Source organism: Tenrec ecaudatus, chromosome 13 (assembly GCF_050624435.1).
Source record: "Tenrec ecaudatus isolate mTenEca1 chromosome 13, mTenEca1.hap1, whole genome shotgun sequence".
NCBI lineage: Eukaryota > Metazoa > Chordata > Mammalia > Afrosoricida > Tenrecidae > Tenrec > Tenrec ecaudatus.
This window is the reverse complement of record NC_134542.1, coordinates 5,979,493-5,993,235: the sequence shown is the minus strand read 5'-3', so window position 1 is coordinate 5,993,235 and position 13,743 is coordinate 5,979,493. Positions and strand designations below refer to the sequence as shown.

General features: G+C 57.7%; 1 protein-coding gene across 1 annotated transcript; it reads right to left on the bottom strand.

Moving 5' to 3' along the window:
• Positions 1–425: 425 nt before the first annotated feature.
• HJURP (Holliday junction recognition protein) lies at positions 426–10,529 on the bottom strand. The gene is made up of 9 exons (XM_075529516.1): positions 10,350–10,529; positions 9,805–9,871; positions 8,434–8,489; positions 7,547–7,604; positions 6,078–6,139; positions 5,387–5,479; positions 4,171–4,270; positions 1,839–3,316; positions 426–667 (listed from the first exon to the last, which is right to left on the bottom strand). Exons 1-9 carry the CDS (start codon positions 10,455–10,457, stop codon positions 644–646), a joined length of 2,046 nt encoding a protein of 681 aa, XP_075385631.1. The 5' UTR covers positions 10,458–10,529; the 3' UTR covers positions 426–643.
• Positions 10,530–13,743: the final 3,214 nt, after the last annotated feature.

The window sequence follows — 13,743 nt, the reverse complement described above, 5'->3', positions numbered from 1 at the left end:
GTCAGTACTGACATGATGGCCGAGGTTTGAGGGAGCAAGCTGAAACCCCAAACCACACCCGCTCCTACTGAGCGGATTCAGGCGCAGTGACCCTGCAGGGCAGAAACTGCCCACGGGGTTTCCAAGGAGGTCATCTTTCCGGAGGGTCTGAGCTGCTGACCTTTTGGTAGGCAGCTGACTGCTTTGATCATGAACTCTAAACCCAAAGCACCGTGTCTCAGTGTTCCGAAGCTGACCCACAGTGGCCACGTAGGGCGGCAGAGACTGCCGCTCCAACACCCACCCCTGGTGCCTGGGGTCCTCTGGAAGCCATGCAGCTGCCTGGCCCTGCAGGCTCCGGCTCCTCCACCCAGGCGGTGGAAATGCAGCGTTTAAAGGACGTGTGAGCTGGAGAAGAAAGTGTCAACATGTTGCAGATGAGCAGCTTTATTTATTTACTCAGAGCTCAGCGCCCTCAGTGACACCAACAGACACTGGCTTTGGGGGCAGATGGTGGCCCGCAGCGTCTCCCACTGAGAACTGAAACCCCCCCACCCCACCCCCACAAAAAGCCAGAGAGCACGGGAGGACGCCCAGCACCCCGAAACACCCAGGGGACAGGCTTTTCCCTTCTTTAGAGTTGAGCTGCAAGCAGGCACTTTGCTCATCCATCCTGGGTGGCTCTTTCCTGGTGAGGGGAAGATGGGGGGAAAAGCATAGAAACTTTAGTCAAATTCCTTCAAGACGGCAGGCCCTCCTCAGATTTCTAACACTGCCTGTTCCTGGCTGCTGAGTCTGTGCTGAGAAAGGCACACGCTGGGTGGGTGCCCCGAGGAGTGAGCAGCACGTGGGTGGTGATGCCAGGGCTCAGGTCCTGGGTGGGCCCAGCCACCCATCTCTCGGCTAGCGTTTAACCATGAGGAATTGCCAGGAGGCTCTCGCGTGGTTACAGGGGTCCGCCCACCAGGAAGCCGCTGGGGGTGTTAATGGTGGGGTTTCTTGTGAGCAGGAGGGGATGGAGACAGGGCCGTTCGTTGATGGAGGCTGACGTGGAGCAGGGCCAGTGACGCCCACCACAGTGGGAACTTTCTGGAAGGAGTGGTCATTTTACATCTACGGCACTGCGGCACACTTCTAGCCCATGTACCCTGACCTTTATGGCAGGTTTTCTGAAAGTGAGTCACGTGGGTGTGAGAGCTGAGAAGAGACCAGGGAAGGGACGGGGAACCAGGCGTCACCGCGAGGTGCAGGCACTGACTGCGGGGCCTGGGGCGGCAGAGGTACAGGGACGCTGTCACTATTTTCAGAGCAGTCTGATGAACAAGTCAGAAATATACCCACTCTTCACTCACTGATACAGTTGTGAGAGTCGGGGACCATGTCCGGTCTCTGGTGTTGGGGGCCCACCCCACTTGTTCTCTGTCCACTATCGCCATGTGACCTCCGTCTGTCTGGCCCCCTTGTTCCTCCCCGGTCTCTTTGGGCCCTCTTCTGGCCTCCCCGACCACCTGTGCCCTCCAAGGCAAACCGAGTGATAGTGGGCAACTGCAAGGTGGCGTGCGGAGGCCCTTTGCCACCCATCATGCGGCCCCGCCGTAGCCCGGTGTGCGGCCTCGATCAACACAGGACCGGCCTGAGTGAACGCAACATGCCCGTTGGCAGTGAGTGTGCCAGCTTCACAGAGGGGCAGTTTCCCAGAAACCCCCCCTCAATGCGGCAGCCCCGTGGAGAGGTGCCAACTTCGGAAGAACACCTCTGCTCTGGCCGAACACCCCTCACAATGAAACGCGCCTGAGTGGGACGGCGCCTGGGGACCCACTCACAGAAAACGTGCGGCGTGCTGCCGTCGGAGACGTTACCTGCTCTTCCCAGTCTGGCTCCAGACGACAGAGCTGGCCTCTCAGGCTCGGGATGGCTCTGCCCACCGCTGCCGAGCTCCAGGGCTCGGCCCACTGCTCACACAGCGGAGGGGCTGACAACCGACGCCGCTTTGCCGATGACTGGTGTGCCCGCCGGGGAGCCTGGGGCAGCTCTATGGAAGGACACACCTCAGCGGCTGCTGAGCCAGAAGGGCGTTTCCGGCTGGGCTGGGCTGAGGACAAGGACTTCCAGAGACTCTGGAAGGCAGAGTCGACGGCTGTCTTTCCGCGGAAGTCCTGACATTGAGCTTCCGTGACGGCGCCATCTGAAGGCCACTCGGCAGCGAGAGGCCCCTTCGTCTGCTGGGGCGACCTTTGGAAACACTCCCGATGAAGCTTGTCGAATTGCTCTTTAATGTCCTTGTAGCAGTTGCTTCCGCAGCTCGGCGGCTGCACACGTGGCGTTGAGATGGCTCTGCTGAGTGGCAGCGACCTGAACACGTCCCGGCTGCTGCCTTGGAGACTGCCTGGCGCCTGTGTCTCTGCTGGGCCAGACCGGGGCAGAAGCGAGGAGCTGGGGCTACCTGCTGCGAGAGACCTCTCGGCTGGCCTTCCCATGCCCTCCTGTTGTCTCTGTAGGACAAGAACTCTCGGCCAGTGGGTTTCGGAGCCTCGGGGGCGGCCAGGGCTTGCAGGGCCGCCTCTGTACATGGCCAGGGCCCCGGAGCCCGAGGGACAGGGCTGGTTGGTGGGTTCCGGGCAGTACTTCTGATGCAGCATGTCAAACCTGACTTCGACCTCTTGGTGGCGAGCCCTCCTCAGGCTCTGCATCGCTCTGGCTTGGGACATGGTTTTCACGGGAGAGATCAACCACGTGAGTGCCGAGAGCCTGTTCTCCCAATTAGGACTGGACACGGCACTGGCGCCCAAGGAGGCAAACAACCAGGGAGTCGCCTGAAGCTCCTTCCAGCTCGGGACCAGTCGACGGATTTGGGACTTGCAGACTTTGAGGGGAGCTTTCTTCGACTGAAACCCTTCCCGGTGGCCAGGGAGCGCCAGCATGTCCCCAGGTTCTTGTTGGTCCCCGGCCTCTCTGGCAGGCTGGGCCCGGGTTGGGCGCCGCTCCCCGGGATCCCGGTGCACGTGGCTGTCCCTTCTGCAGCAGGCTCGGCTCATTTTGCCCTTCCGCCTGGGCCGCCGCCGGCCGCTCCAGTTCTGGACGATGAAGGTCCTGGTGGAGATGGTGCAGGACGGCTTGGCGCTCAGCAGGCGGGTCATGGAGTGAAGCATGCCCTCGTACAAGTCGCTGATGGTCACGTCACCGGCTGCTGCCAAGGACGGGCTGCCGGCCCCTGGTGACACCGGACTGTCGCCCCTCGGCACCACCGCCAAGTCGGTTGAGGGTTCACATGCTCTGAGAGACGATGACGGCAACACGGGGCCACTGGGGCTCTTTGGGCAGCTGTCGCCAAAGCCCCCTAGGAGGGAAATCAGAGGGAAGGTGTGTTAACCAGCCAGATGCAGAGCCCCCGGGACTGGAGAAGGGCCAGCATGGGGGCGACAGGCAGGCCCAGAAACACCACCACAGCCACTGGGGAGCAGACTCCGCTCGGAGAGGCTTCCTTCCCCAATCACAGCTAAACGCCGACTTTCTTCACCACCTGTCTCCAGAGGAACCTCCCTTCTGCTGTGAGGTGGTCTAGAGCAGCGGTTCTCAACCTGCGCGCTGTGCCCCCTTTGGGAGGAGGGTGAGTCTGGGGGGAGGGTGTCGTCAAACGACCCTTTCACAGGGGTCGCCTGATTCATACAGTAGCAAAATGACAGCGATGAAGTAGCAATGAAAATGTTATGGTTGGGGGGTCACCACCACATGAGGAACTGTGTGAAAAGGTCGCAGCCTGAGGAAGGTTGAGAGCCACTGGTTTAGGTTATCTTTTCAAGATGGGAAATCGTGAAATTGTGTGTCTAGGTATTGGGAGGTGGGGGCAACAAGACATCTGCACCCCCCCCCCTTAATGTCACACCATGTTGGATATGTGCATCAGGGGCATCCAAAGAGAAGGTGACTCATCCACTCTCCTCTTCCTCCTGGATGGCAGTGAGAAAACCCCCACCACACCCCCCAGCCTGTCTACTGCCCCAGGGGCTCATTTCCAATCAAGGAGGACGGCACAACTGACCAACCCTCAGGCAGAGTTCCACACGCCCAACCTGCACTGTCCTGACCCACATGGGGCGTGTGTGTGCTGTGAACGCTGTTGGCATCATCAGACGCTCTCGTGTCTTTGGATACTGGCAGCCAGTTGGGCAGGAGAGCGTTGCAGCAACTCACCATGGGCAGGATTGGCTAATGACTGGTCACCATGGGCAGGACTGGCTAATGACTGGAGCAGGGGCACCTGGGTGTCCTCTCTGCCTCCGCTGTCTGCATGCTGAAACAAAGCACATGGTTATAACAAAGCAACTGCCCGATGCCGAGACTCGGGGAACCCCAAGTGGAGCGCCCCTGCCCCGTCCCCAGAGCGACAGTGCTGAGGACCGTGAAAGGAACAGCTTTTTGGACCCGGCAGCCCAGCAGCTGAGAGCAGGCAACCACCATGCCAGCTGTAGCTTGGACTACCAACTCGACGGGCGTGGTCCTCGTGTCCCCTCCAGGACAAGGCTGTCCTCGCTACTGAGGCCTGGCCTCCCTGCCGGTCATTGGGAGATCAGGGTTTGATTCCCTTAAAGCAGCCCGGGGCGGGGGGGGGGGGGGGATGCCGTGGTCATCACAGCTCAGCAGTTTCACTCCCCAGCCGCTCAACAGGGGAGACCTGGCTCCCATTCCCACAGAGTGACCTCTCGGAAACCCACGGGGCAGTTCTACCCTGCCCTAGAGGGCTGCTAGGATGGCATGAGATGGACGAAGCAGAGCCAGCACCGAGGGCTGGCGTGCTTCCACCTCGACAGAATCAGTCAAGTCCACCCAGCTCCCTCACGACCTGCAACAGGTTTCCTCTTGGCTCACCGAGGGCGCTGGACCTACGGAGCCGGAGAGTACTGCTACTGGGGCGCCAGCTCCGACAAGCCCAGGTTTACTGGGACGAAAGGCGGACACACGTGGCAGCTGCAGGCAAGAGCTCTCAGCCACACACTTGCCTCGGCCTCACAGGGAGCGCTTTGCAAAAGGGGCTACTACTTTGTGTGTCACAGAAAGAGGATTTTGAGGTGACGGGCAGTCCTGCTGCTGACCCACTTTGGGCCACGCCTGAGGTGGTCGCCATTGTCTCTGCTCAGGAAGTCCCTTAAGCCCAAAGCTGGGGCTGACCCTGCAGTCCCACGCCTCCACAGGCTAGCTTCCCAAACGAGTTGCCAAGTAGACTGGCCAGGGGCCTGGTGGCGCGGCATTGAGGCGCTTGGCCGTGGACCGGGGTTGCAGAGTTGGGGCCTGGAGTGGTTACCCAGGAAGTTCTGGACCCATGAGCCCGAGTTAGCCGTGCCCCGCTTGTCTCTGGGCGCGGCACCCTGCTCCCCACCACGCAGGCACGGAGAGCTGGCAGGCAGATTACCTCGGAGCCCCTGTCCCCCTGCAGCAGCACGTCCACCTGGGTCAGGTATTTCCTCCGCAGGTCGTTTCTCAGAGGGCTCGGGGGCACTGCAGGCTGAGCAGAAAACAGGACCGCCTAGGTCTGCATTCCAGGAACACGCCACACACGCATGCACACACAGCAAACACACACGTGGGGCATTCCCTGGCCCCGCGCTTCCACCCACCCATGACTCCCCCCGACAAGGAAGGTGACCGACTCAGACATTTACCACCTCGGAGCCAGAGAGCAAGGACACAGCCTGCAGCAGCCAGTGTGGTTATGGGGCAGTGGAGGGGCTGCAGGGGGCAACCCTCTACCTCACCGCCACACAGCCTTTACTGGGATCCTGGCAGCTGTGTGTATGTGTGGGAGGGGGGGGGCACAATACCCACAAGGGGGCTTCAGACGGTCTGTGGAAAAACACCAAGCTCTTTCCCCCCAGTTCCCACCAGCATTCTAAAGCCCACTCCCTATTGTTGGGGAGGGACCCGGCCCCCATGCCAAGTCTGTCCTATCTGCCATTCCCTCCCAGGACCCCAGCCTCCACCCTAGACTGGGAGGGAGGCAGACACATGTGGGTGGAGGCTCCCCCCCTTGGGGGTGGCGGTCACAACCCCCGGAACACATAAGCAGCCCCAGGCACGTGTGGCCCCCACACAGACCCTCTTACCATCAGGGACAAGGCCAGCACATCACTGTGGTCTAAAGCTGTCACATCAGGGCTTCTGGAGTCTAAAGGTAAGAATGGGAGTGCAGGTCACACTTTGTAAGAAAGCGCGAACCCCCCTCTCCCCCCCACCCCTCTGCCACGCCAAGAGCGTGCTAGACAGGGCCACCTCCGGCTGCTGGTGCGGCCACAGTAAGAGCCACGAAAGCGGGACTCCTTCGCAGCACTCCCATGAGGGGCCCCAGCCACGGGGTTTCCACGGCCCCTCTGCATGTTAGAGTTGGACACGGAATAGGAACAGATGCCTTGGAATGACAGTGCTGGCAAAGACTACTAAAGAACCACAGACTGCCAAAGGGGCAGACGCATCTGTCTTGGAAGTACAGCCGGAATGTCTGTGGAGGGCAGGAGGTGCGACTTCCTCTCATGTACTCTGACGTGTTGTCAGGAGAGCCCAGGCCTGGGGAAGGCCATGCGTGGCCGAGCAGCGAGGAGCACTGAAAGAGGAAGGCCCTCACAGCGGACGGACACCACAGCTGCTACAGTGGGCTCCCGCACAGGAGCAAACGTGAGGCGGCGCAGGGCCAGGTGTTCGTTCTGTTGTGCTTGGGGGGGGGGGGCGGTGGGGGGCGCTGGAGCCAGAGCTAACTTGATGGCACCTGACAACTTCATGTGGGATGGGAGAGTGGGGAGACGCCTCTCCATGAAGGCAAAGCTTTGTGAGGACACCCCCTTACCCAACAGAACCGTCTCTGAGGATGGTGCACAGTTGGCTGTTACCTGGCCGCCACCTGTGGCCTTCCCACATCTGAAACCGGGTGACTTAGGCGGAGGGACAGGGTTTTAAGTATAAGTCCACTTGCATGCCCAGCCTCGTGTGGTTGGGGGGCTACCCCTCCCTGGCCCAGCAAAACCCTAAAGAGCCCCTCCCACCAGTCTCCAGCAGGCGGGGGACTCCCAGCATGGAGGGTCCGTGGCGTTAAATCTGGAAGGACCCTGAGAAGCCAGATGTATGGAGTCCATCACTCTTCTCTAAGGTCACTCTGAAAACGCTTCAGTGTCCCTTCCCTTCCCAATGGGGAGTCACTGAGTTGTCTCAGAGAATGGGGTGCAGTCCTGACGGGAGCAGCAGCCTTCGGGCAGGCTGGGCAGGAGCTGAGGCACCCCCCCGCAGGAGGTGCCCAGGCCGCTCCGGAAAAGGGCACCAACGTGAGGGACTGTGCCCCCTGGGCAGGGGGTAGGAGAGCAGATGGCAGCCCAGGGCAGGGTGTGGCGGGTAGGGGAACAAGGAGGGAAGTCCCCATGGGTACCACAAGGAAGGAAAAGGTACAGAAGGGAGGGAAAAGGACGGGGGGGGGGGGGGCAGGAGGGAGCAGCGCTGGGCACCAGCTCATACTGCAGGCAGTCCTCAACCTGTTACACACACACACACACACACACACACACACACGGCACTTGAGGCGCCCACTGACCTTCAGCTGTAGCTCTCTTGGGGTCATCCACCCAGCTCCCCGATGTTTCGGGGGATCCCTGCAGATGGAAAGGAAGGTGCCCTGGCTTCAGTAAGCAGACAACTCTCCAGGCCTCTGCATGCAGCATCTCCAAAAGCAGGCATCTCCCCAGCCCAACCCAGAGGTGGAGTGGGGTGGGGCACATAGCATATTCCAATCAGTCAAGCTCCATGGGACAGGCTGCCCCATCGCTCTCCCAGGGAGAAGAGAGTGGGTTTGAACCACCGACCTTCCAGTCACCATAGGAAAACTTTAACCATTGGCCTCTCTTCTCTTCTCACCCTCTCCCCACCACCATGAAGATCTCAAAACCCCACGGAGAGTCTGAGACTCCCCAGGACTGTGCTGCTCTGTAACCAAGGGAAGGGGTAGCGGGAGGGGAAGGCAGGGCCTCTGCTTGCCCCCCACCCCCAGGCTGAGTGGAGCCGGGCATGGCTGACGAGGACTGCATCACAGACCCAGAGCCAAGCAGAACTCCACGGACCCGAAGGGGCTTCCAGACTTATCCTCCAGGCTCCTGTGTCTGACACGAGGATGCCCAGCAACCTGTGGTGTCCGCTTCCCGTTGGTGGGAATCACCACAGAGGGCACCAGGTGTGTGTAGCACCAACAGGCACGTGAGCAACAGGCACGGGCAGTTGACTGGCCTATCAGCAGTGCAGTCAGGTGTGAGCTGATGGATATTGAAGGGGCCATGACCCCTGCTCCCCCAGCCTTGAGCCATACCCCTTCTGCCTCAGTGACCAGCGCAGTAAATGCCAGACCCCAGGGAACCAGGCTCACATCCCCATTCCCATCGGTAGCCCTCTCCAGCAAGGTGTGTGGGCCATGACGCTCGGCAAGAATACCTGAATATGTCCTCCGAGTCTGTGCTGGACCAGCGCTCCACCCCACAGCCTCCGCCCTGGAAAGAAAGAGCCACCACTCAGCCACCTGGGATATGGATGGCCTTCCACCTCCAGCCAAGGGCCATGGAAGTGACAAGCCAAACCTGCTCACCACCAAAAGCCAGATGGCGAGGATCTAGTCCCTGTTCACCCTTCTAGGGCTAAGGGCTTGTTGGCATTTTAAAGTAGAGCGTGGACAAAAAATTGCCACAAATGAAATTTTCTTCTTAAAGCCAGCAGTTCCTCCAATGACATCATGGACTCCTCTACCCCCTCCCGGGGCCCCCACCCCCCAACTCACGAAAACAAGCTGAATACTGGCCCCAGTACACCACACGCTGTGTCCCAAATCTAACTTAAACTCACTGCCACTGAATCAATGCCAACTCACAGGGACCCCCAGGGCAGGGTAGAACTGCCCCTGTGGGTGTCCTAGATTGTAACTTTCCGGAAACAGAATGCCTCATTTTTCTCCCACAGAGCAGCTAGTAGCTTCAAACTGCTGACCTTGAGGCATATCACCGCATTTTTAAAGCGAACCCTCAAAACACCCCCACAAACCAGAACCCACTGCCATCGATTTGGTTCCCACTCAGGCACAGCAGTGGCGAGTAGAAGAGAACTGCTCTGTATGGTTTCTAAGCCTGTCAGTCTTCAAGAGGGCAAACAGCCTCATCCCGCTCCCATGGAGTCCTGAGTGGGTTCAAACCACTAACTCCACAATAGGCAGCTGAACACTTAACCCATGGAGCCACCAAGGCTCCTTAGAACAAGCCTGAGAGCTGAGGTTTGGAATAGGGGTACCTACTCCGGCCACACCCACCCTATAAGGACTCCCTGTTTTGTAGGCACCATCACCAGTGAAGGGAAGCGTGGCCCACGATTTCATAAAGGATGGTCCCACAACCTTCAATTCCCACAGCCTCATCTCCCAGCATGTCCAGTGGGCGCTAAGTGACACACCTACAAGCAGAAGCTCAAGGGCAGCCGTTCCTACTCAAGTCCAACAGGAGTCTGAGCACCCACAGGCACTCTCCTGAGAGCTTCCCATCCACCCTCACATCGCTGCTACCCACACTGGGGCCACCCTGCCCTTCCCACTGATGAAATTCACAGCTGGGAATGGGGGCTGGGCCAGGTTCAGCAACTACCCACTGGGATAGGGTGACAGAGAATCCAGTACGAGGAGCTGCTGGGGAACCAGGTGGGTGTGTCTTGGAGGAAATCCTTCCTAATTCCATCAACTACATTTGTCCTCCCCACGGGCACTGCCAGCATTCCAGAACTCCACAGGCCGGCTGCCCAGTGACTCAGACCCCAGCTGACCCTTACCCTCGGGCGTTTCGTAGGTCAGCGTGGTCATCTCCACCAGCGGGGCGTCCTCGAAGGGATGGTTGTACTGTAAAGGCAAGGGGTGAGCCATCAGGTCAGGGGTCCGACTGGCAACCAACGTCTCCACCCAACCCCACTTCCTTCAAGTCTATGGAAGAGATAGGGATTTTCCCTACACCCGTTCTCCCAACTCCGGGACCCCGCGCCCTCTCCGTCCCCCCACCCCCCGGCGCACCCTCCCGGAATCTGGTCCCAGTTCCGGTGCAGCCTCCGCTCTGGTTTCTGCACTCCTGCCCCAGGCTCCCATCCCCCCGCGCCCTCCCAGCACCTTCCAGGGGTCTGGGCCCTGCCCCTCCTCCCCGCACCTGGACCACGCCTCCTCCGCTGGTCCCAGACCGGCCTTTCCTGTCTCATCACCCCTGGCTCTGGACTCGCCTCCCCGCTCCCAGCACCTTCCCAGCACCTGGGTACCGGTCCCGTCTCCCCTCCCATTCCGTCCCCGCACCCGGGTCGCGGCCCCGAGTCCATCGGGGCAGGGCCCGCACCTTCTCTATAAGCTGCTGCATGTGCCTCTGGAAGCGACAGCGGCTGTCCCGGAGCTTCTGTGCAAGGCCGGCATCGGTCAACGAAGACGCCCGGCGCTCAGCCGCCATGATGACCAGGCTGCAGCCACACTCGGACCCGGACGCGCCGAGAGCCGCTTGCGCCGCGGTTCAAATGTGCTGCTCCCGCCCTCCTGCGGCTCCCGGCCGCCGATTGGCTGCTGCTGCGAGGCGCTGATTGGGCCTTTCAAACGTGTTTACGCCAGGTCCTCTCGGCCAATCCGCGCTCTAGCTCTTAGCCCCGCCCCTCTCACGCAGAGGCCAATGGCTGGCTCTGCCAGCAGCCCCATGCTGGCTCCGGAACCCCGGAACTCAATCTTGGGAGCCAAGTAGGCGTGGTGCGTGCATTTTGTAAGGAGCTGATAATGAAAAAAAGTGGAGGTTCAAGGCCACCCTGTGATTCCATAAGGAAAGACCCTGATGTACACGTTCCCTCATTTATCATTTTACACCACGCAGCATTCCCTCGTTCTGTCCCGACCACTGCATCTTCATCCGAGTACGGGTCCGGTAGGCGCACAATGTTCTGGGATTCTCAGTCCTTCTCAAGGCTGTCCGTGGGTTGTTATGATCCACACAGTCCAATGCCTGCGTGACATGAGAAGACAAACACCAACCAACTGAACAAATCAAGATGCTGACAGATAACAGACATCACTCCCCCCTCCCCCCCTCCCCACCAATGCATGACCAGCTAGTCCATTCTTACTTGCAGGGCCCTCGTGAAGAGGAGTGAGACTCACGGAGAGTCCAAGGATTTCAGTTCTTAGAGAGCGGACTGTCACTGTTTGCTCCCCTAGGGAGCATGGTGGCTTCAAACTGTTGGTAACAGTGCTTCTTTCTATATGTATCACAGGATGCCCGCAAAGATAATTCTTCACTAATTTAATGCCCGATGCACATATATTTCCCCCTCACAGATATATTCTTTTGGATCACATAATGTGGTGCAATGGATTGCTTTTCTATGGCCTTGTTTCCCCAGAGTCTCCTATCAAATGACTGGGTGAGACTGTGCAGAGAAGGTGCGTTGGATTGGATATAATGCATATATAATGTGCGTGGCTCTTCCATATGAGAGTGGGGCCATGCAAATACAGCACATGGAACCCTGACGAGCAAACTGGCCAGTTTGCTAGACTTAAAGTGAACCACTCTAAAGAGGAAAAAGAGGGTCTCATGGCCTCTAAAAGGACACAATGGAGGCAGGTCCCTGTGCTGAGAACCTGTACGATGGAGCAGGGAAAAGGCAACCGCACAAAGAAGGCTCCAGAGAGTCAGTGCAGTGGCTTCCCAGCCACAGAGCAAGGCAGTGATGGGGTGCTCACTCATGATGCAAGAGAGCTGAGTACTTCCGGCTGAAGCCTGCTGGTGAAGAGGGATACCCCTGGTGACTTGAGGGAGATGGATATGTATTGCAGTGGGCAAATTTGTATGAGGCCTCTTTAAAGTATTACAGAGCAGGGCTGTTGCTTTGGGCACTAGAGTATGCTTGACCAAGCTCTGGAATTTTCAATCATATGTACAAATAAAGGAGCCCAGAGAAGTGGTGCATTTAAATCACAGTGCTGACAAAGACTGCAGAAAGGACCAATCTCTCTGGAAGGGATTATAGCCATAATGCTCCTTAGAAGCTCCTGTAGTGAGATTTTATCTCACGTACTTTGGAGGCATGGTTTCCATCTCTGCAACTCTTCTTTGAAGAATATTGTGTTCTTCCCTTCACACGACAGCGGTTTTGGCATCCTTCAGGCATCCATATTGTGTTCCTTTTACATGCTGAGCCTAGAGAACAACAGCAACAAATCTGAAGGCATGAGATCAGGGCTCTCGGCAGATAAGGTAAGGTTCCCAACAAAATTCACGTAGGACATCCCTTGCTACCCTAACAAAAAGGAGCAGTTGCACTGTTCTGTTGGAACAACAACAACAAATCCCTTAGAGCAAATATTCTGGTCTTTCCCTCACCAATGCAGTTTTCGATTTTCCTTCAAACCTCTTCCTCACAAACTCCTCGTATTGTCCGGTCTTTCAAGAAAATCGAGCAAGATTATCTCTTTGAAAAAAACAAAATAAAAAATCGTCACTAGAATCTTCCAATTTGACCTCTCTGCCTTGAATTGACCTGCAGGTCCCATCAGAAGTCACTGTCTTGAATGAACCTGTTTTTGAAGCCTTTGGACATTGAATAAGGAAGACTGAAAGTAATGGATGAATTTAAATTGTGGTGCTGGCAGAGAATATTGAAAGTAGTACCATGAATTTCTGAAAGCACAAATTTGTCTTGTAGGAAGTACGGCCAGAGTGCGCCTTAGAGGCAAGGACGGTGAGATTTCATCTCATGTACTTTGGACATGATGTCAGGCGGGACCAGTCTCTGGAGAAGGACATCATGCTTAGTAAAGGGAAGGTGCAGAGAAAGATTAGACCCTCAATGAGAAGAATTGACATAGTGCCTGCAGCAGTGGGCTCAAGCTTAGAAACAATTGTGAGGATGGCCTAGGATGGGCCAGTGTTTCGTTCTGTTGTGCACAGGATCGGTATGAGTGGGGACTGTTTCGATGCCATTTAAGACCAACAGAACAACATCCTTGGAAGGAGTACAGCCAGACTGTTCCTTAGAAGAGATCCTGGGGACAATTTAACCCAAGCACTTTGGACATGGTGTCGGGAGAGACCAGTCCTTGGGGAAGGTCCTCATGCTTAGTAAAGCTGAGGGTCAGTGAAAAAGAGAAAGATGGGCAACAAGGTGGGTGCAAACATGACCGCGGTTGTTAAGGATGGTGGAGGATCAGGCAGTGTTTCCTTCGGCTGTCAGAGTGGAAACAAACTGAAAGGCACCAAACAATCACCAGCCCACATCCTGCTCTGGCCAATCCCCTGCCACCCCAGCCCTTAGCCCAGCTAAGGATAGTGGAACCTTGCCCCAAATTCCTAACCCCACTCCCAAATTCCTAACCCCGCTCCCTCTTCCCCCAATCCCTGGCATCCTAACCATGTGACCCCAGGAACCCACAGTACTACCAGACTGCTTTCTCATCCCTCCCTGGCCCCATGTAACAGGAAAGCATTCTAAGGCATCACCTTCCCAGTACCGGAAGTGGAACCGGAAGTGGCTAGGTGCAACCCTCCTGGGATCATAGACATCCGTAGGCAGCAGAGCTGCAGGATCCCTGTTCTCCACGAGGGGCGTTGCACTTGCAGAGCGCCCATTGCTGACCTGGCTGAACTGCCAATACCTCAAAGTATGCATACCACTCCCCTCCCCCCGTTGTCAATTCCAGCCCAGAACAACACTGTCGTGTACAGGGTTCCCGAGGCTCTGTACTTCTTTGCT

Excerpts from the sequence above, each read along its gene's own strand:
- HJURP (XM_075529516.1), bottom strand. The coding sequence starts at position 10,457 with ATGGCGGCTGAGCGCCGGGCGTCTTCGTTGACCGATGCCGGCCTTGCA. Across the intron at positions 8,490-9,804 it reads GACCTACGAAACGCCCGAGG|GGCGGAGGCTGTGGGGTGGA; the intron begins GTAAGGGTCAGC and ends CTTTCTTTCCAG. Across the intron at positions 6,140-7,546 it reads CAAGAGAGCTACAGCTGAAG|ACTCCAGAAGCCCTGATGTG; the intron begins GTCAGTGGGCGC and ends TCTTACCTTTAG.